Raw genomic sequence first — 19,210 nt, 5'->3', positions numbered from 1 at the left:
TCAAGTTACAAAACCGCTTCCACAACCATTGTCAGCAATGACTGGAGCAAATACTGAGAAGTAGTAAGACTGTTGCAGTTTCTGACAGAGTATTTTTTTAAATAAGACTTGCAATAAGACTTGATCAGAATGAATTCTTGGACAATTCAATGTGTGGAATTCAAGTGACATTGATCATTTCCAATTATCCAATCTCATCTTCTGTGCTCAATCGTGGATTTGCAGTATCTGCATAAGCACTTTCTCTTCTAAAGCTCAGTGGGAAACATTACATAGTAACTGCACTGCTTTTCTCCTTAAATTTAATCACAGATTCTGCAGACATCTTCCATGAGAGTGCCATAAAAATTGTAGGGATGTTACTCAGGTTATATTGCTCTGCTGGCTTTTTCAGATGCAACAACACTGGGAAAGCTCTAATCTTACATCTACATTTACACACTAAATCCATCTTCACAAATGAAAGGAGTCAGTGACAATGTGGACAGCTCACTGTTGAGTTATTCTCTTCCTAGTTCTTCTGAGAAAAGCAACAATAGTAAGGCAGATGTTGGATTCTTCACAGAGCATATCTCTGCTTCCCACAGGTTTGCTACAGAGGGTGGAAGCAGGGAAGATAAGTGTCTATGCTAGCAACAAGCTGATTTTTACTTTTGTAAACTCCATAGTTACTAGAAAGCAGCTCATGATATCACAATATTTCCTCTGACCCCTGCAGATAGCAACTACAAACACTAGCAAGGAGCAATCCAACCTGAAAAGCCTTTGAGTAAATACCAGCTTTTCAAATTTCCCAGAGATTTCTGTAATTGCCATATTTAGATGCGAGCACTGAAAATGCACTGGAAGTAGTAACAGGTAAGAGAAAGAACCTGTTTGTAGGCATATTTAAAGTTTCCAGTTTTAAGTGCAAGAAGAGACAACTTTAATACACGAGAGTTCAAAGAGGTGATTTTAAAGGCCTGTTTGCACAACTGGCATCAGTGTACTAAGAGGGTCTTCTATTTCTCTTCATAATACAAATGTCTTATTTCTGGATGTTATAATGGCAAAGGAATAAAGACAAAAGCAAGCAAACAAAAAAAAAAAAACAAAACAACAAACCAACATACACACACACACCCCCCCCCCAACAAACCATGCCCCCAAATCCTTAAGATACTGTCCTGGTTCTGGTGGGATAGAGTTAATTTTCTCACAGGTGGCTGGTGCAGTGCTGTGTTTGCGCTTTAGTCTGAGAACAGTGCTGGTAACACACTCATGGTTTAGTTGTTGCTCAGTAGCACCTACCCTGACCAAGGACTTTCCAGTCCCATGCTCTGCCAGTGAGGAGCAGCACAAGAAGCCAGGAGGGAGCAGAGATAGGACACTGGACCCAAACTAGCCAAAGGAGTATTCCATACCACAGCACGTCATGCCCAGGACAGAAACTGGGGGGAGTTGTCTGGGAGGGGCCAATTGCTGCTCAGTTTGGGCTGGGTAACGTTCAACAGGTGGTGAGCAATTGTAGTGTGCATCCCTACTGTTTGTTAGCTATTTTGTTTGGGTTTTTGCTCTCTTTTTGTTATTTCCCTTTTCATTATAATTATTAGTAGTAATATTAGTATTATACCTTGTTTCAATTATTAAACAGTTTTTATCTCAACGCATAGTTTTTTTCTTTTTCCCCTGATTTTCCTCCTCATCCCACTGGGGAAGGGGAAGTGAGCGAATGGCTCCCTGACACTTCATTGCCAGCTGGGGTTAAACCACAACAGGTACCAAGCAAAAACACCCATTAAAGGCAGATTTGAATTAATTTCATCTAAGCCTTTGGACCCTTTAGTTTCAATCCTCCAAAGAGTGTTGAAAATATAATCTTGGGCTTTTTTTAATTATGCATGGAATATGCAAGATTATAACTGGCCTCTAATTAAACACTAGAATACAATTTTCCTCCAAACACTATAAAGCATTTCAAAACAATATCATGCACAAATTCTACTAGAAATTCAATTAAAAGGTGTTACTTATTTAAGAACTCTAAAATCCATTCTGAAATGAGCTATACTAGCACCTTTAAGGAAACAAACATCTGCATGTCAGGATGTGCTGCTAAAGAATCAGATGCAGCCCAGGATAGAGGTTAGTGATACAGAAGAAGTGTTATCTTGCCTCACATTTCTTCATATTCCCCTCGGGGAACTTCTGGTTTGACTACTCGCAGATGGAAGGAGGGGCAGTGAACTACTAGAGGCATCTTGGTGGGGGCATGGGGCTCCAGCTACCAGAAGAGGGGCACCAAGAGCTCAGGGTCCTTCACAGTAGGTTTCTAGATCCCATTCAGACACTCTTCATTGCCCACTTCCACCAAAATCACCTCAATTTTCTGCATTTTTCAGAAACCAAAGTGGCACCATTCAGTTTAAACCCAAAGGCTTCACCTTTTAGAATGCAACAACGCTGAATGCCTTACACTGGTCAAAAGGACCATCTCCTCCAAGGATACTGACAGAAATAATATGATCCCTGTGTTCTGTGGAACAAGAAGCCAAGGTAACACTGTGCAATTACTCTGTCTAATCTTAACTGGTTGAACAGCACCTCGAAAAGTCCAATTTCAGACAATTCTGTTTTACATTCCAGAGTAGGTCTCAGGCACTGTCCAATCGTGCCATCTGCTGGGCAGAAATTTTTAGGTATTAGCAAAAGCTTTTGAGGACCCTGGGCAGTATCTCAGAAAGCATACTGCAGTCCTGGCCACTGAGTTTTTACCGATCAAATGGAGATGAAAGCGTGACAGTGCTGATACCTAAAGGACCCACAGCCAACCAGCCTGAAAGGCTAATAGAGGGCCCCCCATAGTGGTTTTAAAACACTTAAGTACAATTCTGAGTACAGCCAAGCACAAATAGTAAAGTAAATGCAAAAAGTTTCCCAAGAAAGGGTCCAGTTTCCACTCCAACCATCCTTTTCCTACTGAGTTTTCTCAACAATAATAAAAGCAAATGCATTTGAGGAAATGAGCTAAAATAAACTTGGGCACAGGAGTAATTTGATGGCCATTGTGACTGTCAAGGGCTCTGAAGTTAAGGTTTGAGTTTGGCTCTGTCATCACAATGCATGGCCAGAGTCCTTAAACTTCCCAGGCTTTCATTTCCCTCCATTTCAGTACATACAAGCATGTAATACAGTGCACATATATATATATATATATAAAAAATACAATACAATTAGTCCATACATGACAACTTTGATTCTTCGGTGAACATTTTGGTTATATAAGGAAAATCAAAACTGATATACAAGTTAAGCAAAATTACTTCCACTCTCTTCACAAATCTAATTAAATGCTGACAACAGCCAGAAAGAAACCAGTGGGAGGTAACAGCACCCACTGGCTTTCAGTTCTCCTAAACCACCTAGTCATTCTCCCCACCACCCAGACTCCCACTGAACCAACCAGCACTCAGCACTTTTCAATCGCCATTTCACTTGCATTACAATGCACGGCTTCTGAAACTCAAGTTACTGTGAGTTAGTACACTCTATCCTTTCTGTAAAAGGAGAAGTTCTGCTCATATAGAATAAAGTCTAATGAAAAGGAAAAGCAACTGTGTAGAATTGACAAACTGAGCTGGACTATCAGATACCTGATGTGTTGTTCTTGTCCGTGAGAACGCAGGAAAACAAACTGATCATGTCCTTTAAGGCCTCTTCTTTATAAAAAAACCTTTTATGTCTATGTCAAATGCCCCTGTAACAGTAGCTTCTCTCTGTTCCCACCCCTTTACTACCACCAAGCTGTCTAAGTTGTAACAAAACCTCTCCATTTCTCTGTATAACTTAGAACTGTCACACAATAGCTGTATAGTCAGTGTCATACCGTTAAGTACTGATGAGCATGCCACTGATGGAGAATCTAAATTACAATCGGTTGCTGATGGCAGCAAGGAAGACCTGCAGTCTAAGTATAATTTTGACTGACATATTGGAATCTATGCCCACAGCAGAAATAAGTGCCATATGCACAGCCTAGTAAGCCTAACATGTAAACATACAGACATGCATATATGTATATACATTTAGTATTATTACATGCATACAAGATTGTTTATATGCCAGCTAAATAATATAGTATAATGGATTACCTTTGGCATTGTGAAATGTATATAAAAGATATACACATATACATGCAGCCACACATATAAGACATGTTAATGTATATTTGCATGTATTAAAAGTGTTCAGGTACCTTTTATGATTTATTTTAGTAAGTAATCAGTTAAGCCAACAAAATCTATCTCTATACCTTAATACACAAATGCTCTCCATCGGGTTATGTGCATTCTTCATGCAAGGAACTTCTACTTTAAATTGCCAATGAAAGATGCAAAGAGTGACAACAAAGATGCCTGTAGTATGGTTTTAAACAGCTGACAATCAGACAAGTAGAGATAAGCAGATTTGGCTATAGCAAACAAAAGCTAATCCACTTCTTGGTTTATATATACATCAGCTTTCTTGCTGCATAAAAAGAGCATCTCAGAGGAGGTTACTGCAAAGCGGATTTGGCTATAGCAAATAAAAGCTAATCCACTTCTTGGTTTATATATACATCAGCTTTCTTGCTGCATAAAAAGAGCATCTCGGAGGAGGTTACTGCAAAGCTACTAGGGCATTTAAGCTCACAAGTTCACCTAGGCCAATTTAACCCTCCAGTGAAGTCTTCTCCAAAGAAGATGCAAGTGGGCTTTATAGTTTTAGAACATGGAATCACAGAACAATCCAGGTTGGAAGGGACCCTGAAAGATCATCTGGTCCAACTTTTTGTGGGAAAAGGAACCTAGATGATATTATCGAGCACCCTGTCCAATCCATCTGCAAACTCTACCACATCCCTGGGAACGTTGGAATAAGGAAAAAGAAAAGGAAGAAAAAGAAGGCATGTGTCTATGCCAGCCTACCAATCCCTAAAGCACAGCCATCTTATCCACTGCCACAGCATTGCTACAGCTACACACTTGCTACAAGCAAACTCCAGGCACAAACAGGAGTCATACTGGCTGGACAGGGTGCTGTGCCATCTAGTCTAGGTCATGCTTGCCTAGAAAGGTTGGACCAGATGATCCTTGAGTCCCTTCCAACCTGGTGTTCTATGATCATAGAGTCTTGTGAGTCTGTTCCGATCATGGAAAATTCCCGAAGTACCAAAACTTCTCTGCTTTTTCCAAACTGTTTATTATTCAAAAGCAATCTTCCTCCCAATTCACACAGCATCCTGAGTGCTGTAACAAGCTCATGCAGGCTGCTTAGGATAGAAAAGAGAAATCCTTTATTTGCTCCCTTCCCTTGTAGGACATTTTTTACTTTTTAGGAACCTCTTAGTCCTCTAATTTCTAACCTCATCTAGGCAGTCCATTCCAACAGTCCCTCTGTTCCTGATTTTGGTAGACAAACTTTCTGCAGGAGTGAGACAGGTCAGCTCCCTCTTCCCAAAACAAGCCAAGTGATAAACAGCAAACAAAGTTTAAGGGTTTAGCTAGGTTTTTTTACTCCTCCTGCCTCACTCAGCTACCCACGGTCTACAGATCTGCATCTTCCCAGTTCCAAAATCCTTCCTTGGCTGGTGTTCAGAAGTGTGTTCCACAACACAACACTTGCTTCAAACAAGTTAAGTTTGCCTTCAAACAAGCACTGGAGTGCTTATGATGCAAGGTTATGGGACTGCTCCCTGCTCAGCAGCTGCCAGCACACAACATGCCTCACCCTCAGTCATTTGGTCAACTGCTTGCACAATTCCTGCTGTTGAGGGACACACACCCAGCTCCTCTCTCCCCTTCGATGCCAGCCCAAGTGCTTGTGGGCCCTTGCCTGAATGACAAGGGCTACAGTGTGAATACTAGGATGCAAACTAGTAACCCTTCAAGAACAGGCAGAGCTGGACAATCTAGAAACACACAGTATCACATACAGCTCCTCCACTGCCTCAGACACTGTATTTAACCAAACTCTCCAAACCTGCATTGCAAAAGAAGATGTGGACATCCCATAAATTGGTTTGCATACAGTCAGACAAGAATATAAGTGACATTGTGCTAGATTACCAGAGGTATAATGTAACACATTGATCCATCTGGTATATTTAATTATCTGCATACATTACATGAGATGAGCATTTGCCACTGGCAATTCTTACTGACTGTAAAAGTCAAATGATTCTTTCAGTGTTATCTAATACAGGAACATTTTCATCAAAGCAATTAAATTTGCCCATTATCTATGACTCTCTGTAAAGCAAAGCACTGAATCCAAAGCTTCACAGCATTGCCAGTCCATGCATGTATCTTAACACAAAATAGGTTGCAGAATAGCTGGTATTTTAATATAAAACCCAGCTGCTGCAGTCAGTTTATGAAGAACTTCACTGGTTTTCTTTTTACCCACATAAGTGTATTTCCACACTTCATAATTAGAGATATGTAAATATTAAAGCTAATATTCAGAAGGCAACTGAATTTCTTTTACAGTTTAAAATCTCAGAATAATTGTTCTAAGAATTTTTTTTTCTGTTTTGAAACATAAAGATATGCTGCTATGCATAACATCTCTTCATCCAGACTTTGATATAGTCTCCAATCTTAATAGAGAAAGCCCTGACTTTTCAAAGCCTGTAACAATTAGATTTGGAAAGAAGACATACCAGCAGGCACTGTTTTTGCTAAAAAGGTTTTTGCAATACCCAATTTCACTGTGTGTCCAGCATTTAAAAACTGTTACTGAGATTCAAATACTGACTAGTCACAAAACTCTTTACAAAACACATTTAGATATGTTTGATGCATATGGTATTGCTGGACCATGTAGTGCTCATACTGAGAGGCTTTTTACTGAAAATTAGAAGACTAATGCTTATTTTAAACAAGAAAGAAATTACTAACTTGATTCCAGGTGCTGAAGCCTTAGAAAAACATCCACCCAACAAATGATAGCCATCTCTTTGGAAAACTCCAGGAGTCTCGGCAGTGCTGATGCTTCACTGTGAAGAAATGCGAGTTTTCAGTGGTGTAACAGCATCTGTATCACTTACCTGTCATAAATATGATCCAGCCCGTTCTACAGTACACAGATGGCAAAGTACTTTACCAAATAGACAATGTTTCGCTAACACTAAGGATTTTGGAAAAGTGGTGGGAGAGGGAGAGGATTGAGTTATCTTTTGGTTGGTGAGTTACACTATTAAAAACAAAACAGTTTATTGAATGGTGAACGCAATAGCTGTTGTATGCAAACTACAGTAACTCCTGAAGCATATAACTAAATAACCAGCTACGTGCTATATTACAGGCTCACCACCAGATGGGGTGAAATTCACAGAATCACAGAGTGGTGTGGGTCGGACAGGAACTTAAGGTCATTCAGTCCAACCTCCTGCCAGGGTCAGAGACACCTCACAATAGAGCAGGTTGCTCCAAGCCTCGTCCAACCTGGCCTTGAACACTGCCAGGAATGGGGCAGCCACAGCTTCTCTGGGCACCCTATGCCAGCACCTCACCGCCCTCACAGGGAAGAACTTCTGCCTTAGATCTAACCTGAACTTCCCCTGTTTCAGTTTGAACCCATCACCCCTTGTCCTATCACTACAGTCCCTGATGGAGTCCCTCTCCAGCATCCTTGTAGCCCTCTCAAACCCTGGAAGCTGCTCTGAGGTCTCCATGCAGCTTCTCTTCTCCAGGCTGAACAGCCCCAGTGTTCTCAGCCTGTCTTCATATGGGAGGTGCCCCAGTCCCTGATCAGTCTTCATGGCCTTCTCTGGACTTGCTCCAGACTCCCACAGTAACATCCCCTGTTGCTGCTCTCCCTTTAATCTTGACCCACAAACTCTCATTTGGCTCAACATCTATCCCCAGGCAGAGCTCCATAAGCTCCAGCTGGTCACTGACATAAAGCACTACACCCCCTCCCTGTCTGCCCAGCCTGTCTTTCCTAAAAACCCTATAACCTTTCATTCCAACACTCCAGTCACAGGAACCATCCCATCATGTCTCCGTGATGCCAGTGAAATCATATCCTGGCAGATATGCACACATCTCTAACTGCTTTTATTCCCCACACCACATGCATTTGTGTATAGGCAGCACCACCCCTTCACCCATCTGTTAACATGCCAGACTGAACCAGACATTTCATTGGCCTCTCCTTTGAGCTGGGGGATCCATGAAAAACTGAGCCCCAGAGCCCCTAACTGTCTTTCCCAAGGCACTGTAGCATTTCTTAATGCTCTCCAGACTGCTGCTGGCTGACGTGGGTAACAGTCAGTGGGACTTACTAGACTGGGAAGCACCTGAGCAACATCTCAGATCCAAGCCTTCACAGGCAACACACCTCCCTCAGGAGCAGGTTGGCCCAACAGATGGGTCCCTTTGTACCTTTCAGTCACCGACTGCTATCACCCACCACCTCCCCTTGGAAGCACTGCTCACTATCACTGGTCGCCATTTTCTTTACTGGTGGGGCAACTGGCAGTTCTGTTGTGGTGGGTGTTGCCTCGTTAGCCCCCTGCAGAAGCTGTTCTGGGTGGGGATGTCAGGCTTTGGAGGAAGCCCCTGGCATTTATTTGCCTTCTTCCTCCCACTTTTGTTGGGGTTTTTCAGTTACAAGATCTCACCTCCCCCCCGGACAAACGTCCTCTCTCCTTTCCGTGTGTTCCAGGGGCACATTTGTGTCCTCTGCACCGTGGCCTGCAGGTCCCCCACAGCCTGGGCTTGGAGCGAGCAACCCCACTCCCTCTCAGCCTCCCTGATGTCCCTCATGCCTTTAACCGCCTCCCGCACCTCAGCCCTCAGCAGCAGATCCTCCCTCGGGGCGTACCGCGCACAGTCAGTCCTCATTTCGTCCCTTTCTCCTCGAGAAGCGATGTGAGGGCACTCTGTTCCGCTGAGGCCGCTCCGCAGCCCCTAACCTCCGCCTGAGCCGCGCCTTCGCACTGAGGTAAACCCCCTCCAGACGCCGTCCCTCCCGCCCTCGCCTCTGTTGCTGTGGTAACGCCCAGATCTCGCCAGCGACTCTCGCGAGAGCTGCAGGAGTGCAGCGGTTCTCTGGCCAACATGGCGGGCCCGTGCTCTAGGTGAGAGCGGGCCGGCTTTGCTGCGGCTTCTCTCGTCTGTTGCATCACTGTCTGCAGTGAAACTCCAAGGCAGGACGGAAAGGCCTGTTGTGCTGCTGCAGGGCACTGCTGGCTGCTCCTGAGCCTCCTGTCAACCAGCACCCCCGGGGCCCTCACTGCAGGGCTGCTCTACAGACACTCCTCTCCCCATTCAGACTTGTGTCCGGTGTTGGTCATCCAGGTGCAGAATCCAGCATTTGGGTTTGTTCCCAAGACCTGACTGCCACACCAGTATGATGTTCCCTGCTGATGCCTGGGAAGTTGGAATCTCCCATAAAAAAAAAAAAAAAAAAACAAAACAGACGTTTATCTAGAAATTTCTGCTGAGCCTATAGAACTACCTGTCAGTGCTTTCGTCTTTCCTGGGTGATTGCTAGGAGACACTCACGACTCAAGAACATGGAGCCAGGCTCTTTCCAGTGGGGCCCAGTGGCAGGACCAGAGGCAATGGGCATAAACTGAAACACGGGAGGTTCCTTCTGAGCATGAGGAAACCATTTTTTACTGTGAGAATGGGTGACCGAGCACTGGCACAGGTTGCCCGGGCAGGCTGTGGAGTCTGCATCCTTGGAGATACTCAAAAGCTGTCTGGACATGGTCCTGGGAAACTGCTTCTAGGTGGCCCTGTTTGAAGAGGGGAGTTGGACCCTGTGACCTCCAGAGGTTCCTTCCAACCTCAAGCACTGTGATTCTGCAAATACTCAAACACTGAAGTGGTACAAACATCTGTGCTTTATGCAAGGCAGTAAATGTCTTCCAAGGAAGGGAACAAGCCTTTGTTTGGTACCCCTTGCACTGACATGCAATGCAGATCCCTTCTCAGTTATTCAGCAAGATCCTCTGAATTTTCTAATAGCTCCCCTTTGCCCTCTTGGTTGTCTGCCAGACTTGCTAAGTCTCCTGCAAGCTTCCTGTTTCCTACTTTGGCTTCTGAGCACTTCTTCAGCTATTTGCCCTCCTAACTTCCTTTGTACACGCACTGCCGGATGTAGTTTACACTGTTGTAACCCTTGTGCTAGGTGTCAACAGCAGAAGCAAAGGAGAGGTTCGCTCGGGCTATGCGGTGGGCCAGGTTTTCTTCTTCCAAGAGTTTTCTATGGATGCATTTTAGATCCCAAGGCAGCGGCTCGTGCCCCTTTTGAAGAGTCTGGCTGTTCCCTCCGTGGTCCCTCCAGAGAAATTATTTCACTGACAAAAAGTTTAAAACCCCAGGCCTGTGCATCCTTTCAAAGACAAAAATGTAAGGGCTGAGTGCTGACTTGTTCAGCCTTGCCAAAGGAAGACTGGGGGACACAAGGGGGGGGGGTCACATCTCTTGCTATAAATACCTCAGGGAGAAACCAGTTATTCATGCTAAGAGACAATGCTGGCATAAGCACAACTGCATATAAACTAGCTGCGAGTACATTTAGGATGAATGCTGAAAGCAGATTTTCATCCACTGGAGCAAAGAGTCCCCCAGAGCAGCCTTTACAGAGGAGCAATAGCAGCACACGTGCACGCAGTGGCATCTGAGTTCAAGGAGAAGAGTTTAACAGGAGACTGGACTGTGGCACAGAAAATCCAGTTGTGATCTCTTCCACATTATAATTCATTCCATTAAAGGATGAATGCTTGTCATGAATAATTGTCCTGTGTTACGCCCATGCATGAACCTCCTGCTGGCCTGTAGTGATGAATGGCAGTCAAGACACTGAATGAATTCCTGCAGCCTACTCCTCATAGAAATGGCATCAGCATGACATACTAGAATTTATCAGTCTCAGAAGTAATCCCACTAAAGCATGCACATAACTCAACCTTCAGTGTGTGGCTGATGCACAGATTTTGCACTCTGAGGGCTATTTCAGCTATGGATTAGGTTTCTCCCTCTCCCCTCATGCTCCTCTGGAAGTTTTTCCAATGTAGTCACCGTGGAGGCACAGTTAAATGGGTACAGACATCCCAGAAGATGACATCATATATTCTGCCTTCTACACTGAAATAAGCAATGCAGGCAAAAGGCACTTTTATATCATTATAACAGCAAATGAACTTGGAAAATCATACGCATTAACTAGACTTGAACCACGAACACAGACTCATAGGACACCAAGTCCTTGAAAGAAATCTTGAAGGAACTAAACTAAACCCCTGTTCCAGCACACAAACTAGTCTTATCTCACCAAGTTTTTGGTTATTAGCGTTGTCAGAAGGTAACGTTCTTTCCAAGCAGACTGCCCTGTAACATTGTGTTGTGAAATTTCACATTCATCATTTTATTATAATCTGAACAGAGGCGATATCTGAAGAGCAGAGAAAATGACTATACAAAGAATTTATAGAACATTCATTTACATACTGGAGACCTTCTGGTGCTTCTTTACAGTTTCAAGAAAAAGACAAAAATTTGCACTAGTAGGTAAAACCAAGAAGGAAACATGAGATTATTTTTTTTAATGATACTGTTGGATACATGGAAGTCATTCAATTAAAAACATGGCTTTCAGCATTTTTGTAGTTTAACACTGTACGATTATAGTAGTACATTTACTAAGAAGGTTAATAGGAGTCTGTCTAAATACGTATGTCACTTGCTGCCATTAGTTATGAAACTGCATATACACATCTACCAAAAACCTTGAAAGAAAGTGCTGTATTAACTATTTAGTCTTGTATTTGCCATGAGCAAGTGTTTCGTGAATATCTTCCTACATACACTACATAATGGTACATACAGAATTATCTTGCTTTGTGCATTTTTTAATTCATTAAAAGCAAAAGCAGGTGGCAATATAACATCCAAAGGAACGCATAATAAAATACCTCCCTTAGAAACAGGGCAACTTCTTTACTCCCCACTTACCAAGTAGAGCTAAACTCCCAGGAAACACCACCAGGAATGTCAGCGTTCAATTCCTTATGCTCTTGAAGCCAGCAGCCTGAGAAAGAACAGGGACTAAAAAATAAGGCCCTGAATGGAAATGGTAAAATTGGGGGAAAAAAGGACACTTTATTTTCAGCCCAAAGGCCAACACGTGGTGTCTAGCAAGACACACTGGAATTTAAGTGTCATCTACAGAATCAAAAAAATGTAGTAAAAATTCCTTCTCATTTCAGTGCTCACAACACATCGGATTTAAACCTAATTCAGACTTAAATGTAATTAAGATGTCAGCTGGAGAAATTCACTGGGCTTCAACTGGCTAAATATTAAAAGGAAACTTGTCCTCACATGTCTCAAAAGGATCAAAACTCCTCAAGAGCTGCATTCCCTTTTGGATGGTACCTGAACACTGTTTAAGTAGTATACCTCTGTGTGAGAAAAGCAGAAGTATTTGGTACAAATCAGAGGCACTTGCCTTTGTTGCTTCAACGGTAGCTACTATGCTTTGGATTGCTTCACCCTTTTACAGATATCCAATGCCCACTGCTACTGATTCTCCACTACCCAGTCCAGATACATTAAACTTCAAATATTTTTTCTCTCTCCCTCTGTTCCTCACCCTCTTCCTTTTAAAAAGTATCAAGTTATTTATACAAAATTCATAGTTACATCAGTAACTCTGGCTATGGTCACTGAGTAATGTTTCCATGATCCTAATAGTTCAGGAAATAGGGAGAGAGCTGTTAATATAAGACAGATCATACTTTATACAGGACAGACCAAATTGGTGGAAACTTCTTACCATACAGCCCAACCAAAGTTCCCCATTCCATTTAAATATTATTTTGTAAAAGTGAATAAAATGATTAAATCCTCCAGTGGGTACAGTTACTAGTTGATCCAGCACCTCATGCACTGGCATGCCAAATTCAGCATGTCATTTTATTTCTTAGTTTGTTGCTATAATGTTGACAGCCACACATCAAATAGAGGCAGTGAAGCTTTTCAGCACTGTCACAAGTGAAGCTGTTTTATTACCATCAGTTGTGATACAGGGGTCTAGTACTGCTCTTTTTGAAGTGAATGGGAGTTCCAGAGTAGACTTCAGTGGCTTGCTCTCCTTGTGAAGTTTTCCACTGTAATCTAGCTTATCAGCTTTCTGTAAAGGTAACCAGCACTCTGTTATGCATTTAAAATACCAATGTACACATACAGAGATCTGTGCAAGTGTGACAGTTGTAGAAATCATTACATAAATGTTCTCAAGAAGTGGGACAGAGTAACAAAATATATTCCATTCCCTTTTGGATTTCCAAACTCAAGGAATTCTTAAAAAAATGATATTATAAACCAAAATCAGTTCCTAAAGATCAAAGGGGGAAAAAAAAGGCCAAAAAAAATCCATAAAACTCCAATAAAAATGGGGCTGGAAGAATCCACAAATATTAGGTAGGGGAACAAATATTACTACCAAAACAGTACTGCAGAGACAGGAAATGGGAAGTAGCTTATCACTGTAAGACAAAAGTCAAACTATGCGACTCTATTTAGCAAGGCACAGGCTATAAACACTTCTACTTATGCAAAATAGAGCTAAAGAGGCAAAGCCCAACAATGGCCTAGTTAAAGAGTATCTCTATGACATACCAAGATCTGAGATCTACTATAAATAATCTGGCAAAGGTTAAAAAAGTATAAATTATAAAGTTTTCTTCTTTTCCCTCATTTTTATCCTGTAATTATTATAATACAGAATCTTCCCTGCTTAGTTCTCTGTATAAAAAAATAATACAAAACCCCAATTACAGATTTCCACACAACTTTTTTCTGCCACCTCTCCCCTATTTAGAATTTTTCCAACTAACCCAGCCCAGCCCTCTTAACACAGAGCAACCTCCCTGAATGCTCCACATTTCTGCTCCTGATCAGAAATCAACTTGCACAAACCTTCTCTTCACGTACATCTTCCCCTTTCTCCATTCAGTTCCCATCACTGATCACATAAGGATGAAGGGAAGAGCAAATAGTCTTCCCTCAGACCATCATTCCCTTAAGAGCATGTTTGCAAGGCCTACAGCTACCATTGATGCAACTATGGCAAGTGTCTTTGGAGGTTACACAAAACATTTTCTGCACAAAAGAAGTAGCACAGCCTAGTGAGTATTTCTGCTCCAACAGACGATGAGAAACAGCATGTGAAAATGTATCAAAAACCCTTCAGGAGAAAAGTTTTCATTTATGCTTCATTCAGGTTTGGGCCTCACAGGTTTGGGTGGCACCCACTTTCTTTTGTTTTGTCCTTTGATATAAAAACAAAGAAATAATGCTTTTGTTAATTTAGAGGCGTCTTCAAAGAAAAGGCAAACACAAGGCTCTTGCGACAGAATGCAGCTAGACTGTCCTATGCTTTCCTTCTTAGGAATGACAAGGGTCAGGCGTTGCTGCTGAATATGCTTTCTCCCTCTCTCACAGTGCTTTCCTTCAGTGGAATCAGTGAAGAGCTCTAAGTCAAGGATGTGAAGGCATCAGATCTTCTTCTGGGATCCGATCATGACCTTTGATACAAAGTTCACAATGGCGCTGGCAGGTTGCTCTGGATCATGCTCTGCAAATAGGTGGCATATGTTGTCCGTGGCACTGCCTTGCTTCCGGGCAACGAACCCAAATACTCTGCAAGGACAACAGACAGACAGGCATTGCCTCATTTCATAAAGCAGAAACGATACTGCACAAGCCAAAAGCACAAATAAGACTTCATCTCTTCTGATCGACAAGGTCCTGGCTGACTGCTAAACACAGTGGTTCAGGTGCAGCAGCTAACTCAGGAGCTCCTAAGTGGCTCAGGACAGCCACAATCAGCTAAAGAGACTGTCCCCTTCCTTCTTCTCTGTATTAAATCCTGCACAGTCTGCTGTCAGAGACATGCTGCTGACCCTGGGGAATATACTTAATCTGATTCTGTACTGCTTTTCTTTTACCTGCCTTGGGGGGTATTTGGTGTGGTGTGTCAGGAACGGCCTAAAAAGTGGGTTTGAAGGCCATGGATCTCAGCAGACAAGAGTACTGGAAATAGGACTTAAGCAATCTATTTCTGTTCCTTTCCAGAAGCCAGTGCCTAAGCTCTCCCTGTTTAGGGGGTTTCTTTTGGTAAGGGGGGAACAATGATGCTTGCCTTCAACAGAAAGCGCTTTGCAATCCACAGCTAAGTATATATTTATGCCACACACTAGTACTGCTGGGAGTGTGTTTATCTATCTGCTGGGGGGGGGTGTGTGTGTCTTTTTTAGAGCTATCAGTCTGAGTGGGACAAGTAAGCTTGTGTTAGCATTGTTGGATAAATGGAACACAAGACTGAATAGCAAATGGCTGTTTTCATTTCTGAAATTTTAGTCGAATCATAGACCTGCAGCCTTAGTAAACCACACTAACTCTGGCTCCAGACATCCCACTATCACATAATTAGGCCCCGACTTGCAGAGGTGCAGGTGAAGTAACTAAAGTCTAATTACAGTGGGCAGAGAGATTTTTGTCTCAGGACAGCTGCTTTCCCTTCTACATCTCTGACAAGGATAATACAGAACACTAAGAAACTGATATTCCTAGAACATTCAGTTAAAAGAGACTCAGACGGGTGCCCACTTACTTTGCAGAAAGGCCATCTTTCATCCATCTGGTCGTCCACGTAGGAAACAGTAAAGAAAACAAAAAAAGAAATAAAAATGAAACCTATGTTGGTTTTTTTTTCTTTTAGATCAACAATACAAACAGCACATTAGAAACACAGCTTGTCTTCCTTACTTTCTGTCCTGTGGATCCAAAGCACAGAAAATAACAGTGTTGACTGGATAATGTCGCCGAAAAAAGAGTCTGGGTAGAAAGAAAGAGAACAGGTTTTAGGAATAGTTAAGATGCTTAAAATATTAAATAATAAACTACATTTCATCTCAATTTAACAATGACAATATACTCTTTTTGCTATCTATGAGTGACTTTGAAAGCCACCTGAACTGCTCCAACTAAATAAATCCATATTTAGAATAGTAACATCAAGTTTTTGAACCAAAGGAAAACTGACCCTCAAGCTAAGAAAAAGAACTGGAAGTATGAAATGTGGGTTTTTTTTTAACCAAAAAATGGCCATTTAGATACTGTGTCTGTGGGAAATGCAACTTCTTGGAACTTGTGAATATACCAAGTTTCAAAATACAAGCACTTGTAGGCATTATCATGTAAGGTTTTGTCCCTGATCTGCTGTAAACACTTGCAGACCCCATGGAATTAAGAAGTCTGGCACTTCTTTTTTTTAAGCTAGAACAAATTCCTATTGCCCCTCCTTTGTTATTGTCAGTTATCAAAGCTAAAGACTTTGTGGTAGCCTTAACTGCATTCAGTACAAAGTAAACATAAATTACCTTTGTATCATAGTATTTTATAGGCTATCCAAAGCCCTATTTCAGCTACACAGTGATGCGCACTGTCTTAGGCCAACTCTGCTGATACTGGCAAAAGATACCATGAAGATAAATTATTTCAGTGAATAGGCTGAATATCAAATGCTGGCAAAGCCATTACTTTCCCTTTGATTAGAAATAACCATTCATTAGAATAAAAATGCCATGGCAAAGTGACCTTCCAGATGTAAAAGCTGACATGTAGACTGTAACATCCATAGCTTCAAACATTCATTCTCCAGTCCTTTGGACAGCTGACTCCTTCACTGTTAATCCTTAATACATCCTATTATTCGCTGAGAGAGTGCAAAATGTAACTAGGAAAATCAACAGCAGCCAACACATGTAGGGGACAAGGTTGGATATTCTCTTACTTTCTTTGATTATCTGTCAACGTGATTCCCTGTGCAGACACTTTGAAATGGACAACGGTTGAGACAGGAGAAGGGTCTTGCATCAGTGTCAGGCTCAAGGCTTTCTGTACTGCCTGGTAGCCTGTGAGGGACTCCATCTCCACTGAGTTCAGGTACCAGACATTACACGCTGTAATGAAAGACAGGAAGGACTTTGAGAGGTCATTACCAAGCAGCAATCAAACAGGTGTCTTTTGAACAAAACCAAACAGCATGTAAACTTTCCACCTTTGTAAAGCAAACAGGGAAGACCAGCAGCAAACCTTGTGGGTGTGTGCCTCACCATGTTCCACTCTTGCTTCATAGAATCACAGACTGGTTTGGGTTGGAAAGGACCCTGAGATCATCCAGTTCCAATCCCCTGCCACAGGCAGGGACACCTTCCACTAGACCAGGTTGCTCCAAGCGCTATCCAACCTGGCCTTGAGCACTGCCAGGGATGGGGCAGCCACAGCTTCTCTGGGCACGCTGTGCCAGCGCCTCAGCACCCTCACAGGGAAGAATTTTTTCTACAGAGTTCAAGACTAAATTCTGGAGGTAACAGGCCTGTCTCATAGCAAATCTGCAGCAAACACTAGGAAAGTAAGTATTAATATTATATAGCGTTATATACTAGACTATAATACTGTGTAATACTAGACAATACTGTATGGTAACTGTGCCATATAATACCATACAGTGTTAATTACTATTATATAGAATTATTCACATGTTTAAATACTTTGGGACTTAAATACTTTGGTATAAAGTAAAATTTACAAGCAGGTTAAGAGCATTTTTGCTCTTGGAAAGTCCTCTGTCTTACTCTGCAGCACAAACAAGCAGGATTAAACACATCCATAGTGAAACACAGGTGCTGACAGACTTTGTGTTTTGATAAAATATTTGCATAGGTATCCAGGACAGAGGTTACAACTCTGGCAGCTGATGCATGCAAATTACCAACTAACATTTCATCTGTTTAGCAGTTTAGTTTGACTTGCCAACCTTAATATGAAAGCAAAGACTAAATTAAATCTAATAGCTTCTCTTCCCATATGGCTATTCTGTAATCTGACTAAAGCTTTCTCCTATGACTAGCTACATAAAACACACAGCCAGGCAGTGGCACTTTCAAAACAACCTAGCAGTCGCACAGTTAATGACTGCATAAGCATGAGTTAGATCCCAGCATGATGATCAGCCCAGTAACTTCAAGCTCTGGAGTCTGTCAGTGAAATAAGGGATCCAGAGATTTGTTTTATTTCATCTGAAAGCAGCAAATTTCCCAAATGTACTTGCACATTGCTGTGATTGTTTCAACAACTTTTGTTTGAATAGTTACTATTCAATTACAATTCATGCAGAGAGGGGTTTAAGATGACGAATGCAAGTTCAATGAGGCCTTCCTCGCTGAACAGCCTTCTGTCTTGTCTACCCAAAATGGTAAATAACATTCCAAACCATAAGCTCTCCTCACGTCTTACTGGGTATGTTTGGTATAGTTCTAAAGCTCTTCATTATCCTTTCAGCCCTTCCCACCACAGGAAGCTTGCCTTGTTTCACAGTCACACTCCACTTTGGAGACCCAGATGAAGTGCTTCTCTTCCTCTGCTGTCACACACTGCACTGGTGTCAACAGAATGTGTTCAAGTTTTGTTTCTAAATGAATCAGCCAAGCATTTTGTCTAAATTGCCCTCAATCTGATAGTTCAAAACATGTCACCAAATACTGTGTCTTTCTTTACTTCTGTAGCACAAAAACCAGTAAGTGGAATCTGTTTCAGAAGTATTGCAAAGTGTCAGCTTAAGAAGGAGATTACAGGAAAGGACGGGTAATGAGAAAGGCTGGAAGAGATCTTAATTAAGACCATGGGGAATGTTAGATGGGGAATCTAATGACAGCAATCCCACAGAAACGATACTCAAGGCTAAAGCAAAAGGAATACGTGTCTTTCGTGCAGTGCAGCTTCCCTGCAATGGTGCTGCTATCATTTTCCACAGGATTTCCAAAGGATTTCCAGTCAGCTTCTGCATTCAGATAATGACTGGAAATGCTCATTAGGTTTTTTCAGACAGATATAAAACAATGATCCTTCAGGCAAATACATCTTTCATTTGCTTGTAAAGCAAGGCAGGGGAAAAGTGAATCTGCTTTGGCTAAACTGCAGGTGCCCACACAGCTCAGAGAGTTGGAAAAGAAACAATTTATGTTTTGGGTCTGCCTTTCAGTACTCAATTCCACAACTAGAATGTCTCTATGACTGCAGAAGGACCTCTGAAATATGGAAAATCATTGGAAAATGATGCATCTAGGCAAAAAACCCTCTGAGCATCTCCCCTAGCTAATTCATCT

At 42.1% G+C, this 19,210-nt stretch overlaps 1 protein-coding gene across 3 annotated transcripts in view; it reads right to left on the bottom strand.

Annotated features, from left to right (window-relative positions):
- Positions 1-11,566: 11,566 nt before the first annotated feature.
- TNS3 (tensin 3) overlaps positions 11,567-19,210 on the bottom strand; it is a 197,570-nt gene continuing 189,926 nt past the window's right edge. For all 3 annotated transcript variants that reach the window (XM_057431640.1, XM_057431641.1, XM_057431642.1), the window contains exons 30-33: positions 16,837-17,005; positions 15,810-15,878; positions 15,655-15,681; positions 11,567-14,681 (exon numbers count right to left, since the gene is read on the bottom strand). In XM_057431640.1, coding sequence (XP_057287623.1) covers positions 14,537-14,681; positions 15,655-15,681; positions 15,810-15,878; positions 16,837-17,005 — 410 coding nt within the window. In that variant the 3' untranslated portion in view covers positions 11,567-14,536. The remainder of the gene's footprint in view (positions 14,682-15,654; positions 15,682-15,809; positions 15,879-16,836; positions 17,006-19,210) is intronic.

Source organism: Pezoporus wallicus, unplaced genomic scaffold (genome assembly GCF_028554395.1).
Source record: "Pezoporus wallicus isolate ANWC-B61680 ecotype Strahan unplaced genomic scaffold, APGP_CSIRO_Pwel_v1 scaffold_11491, whole genome shotgun sequence".
Classification (NCBI taxonomy): domain Eukaryota; kingdom Metazoa; phylum Chordata; class Aves; order Psittaciformes; family Psittacidae; genus Pezoporus; species Pezoporus wallicus.
This window is presented reverse-complemented; position numbering and strand designations above follow the sequence as displayed.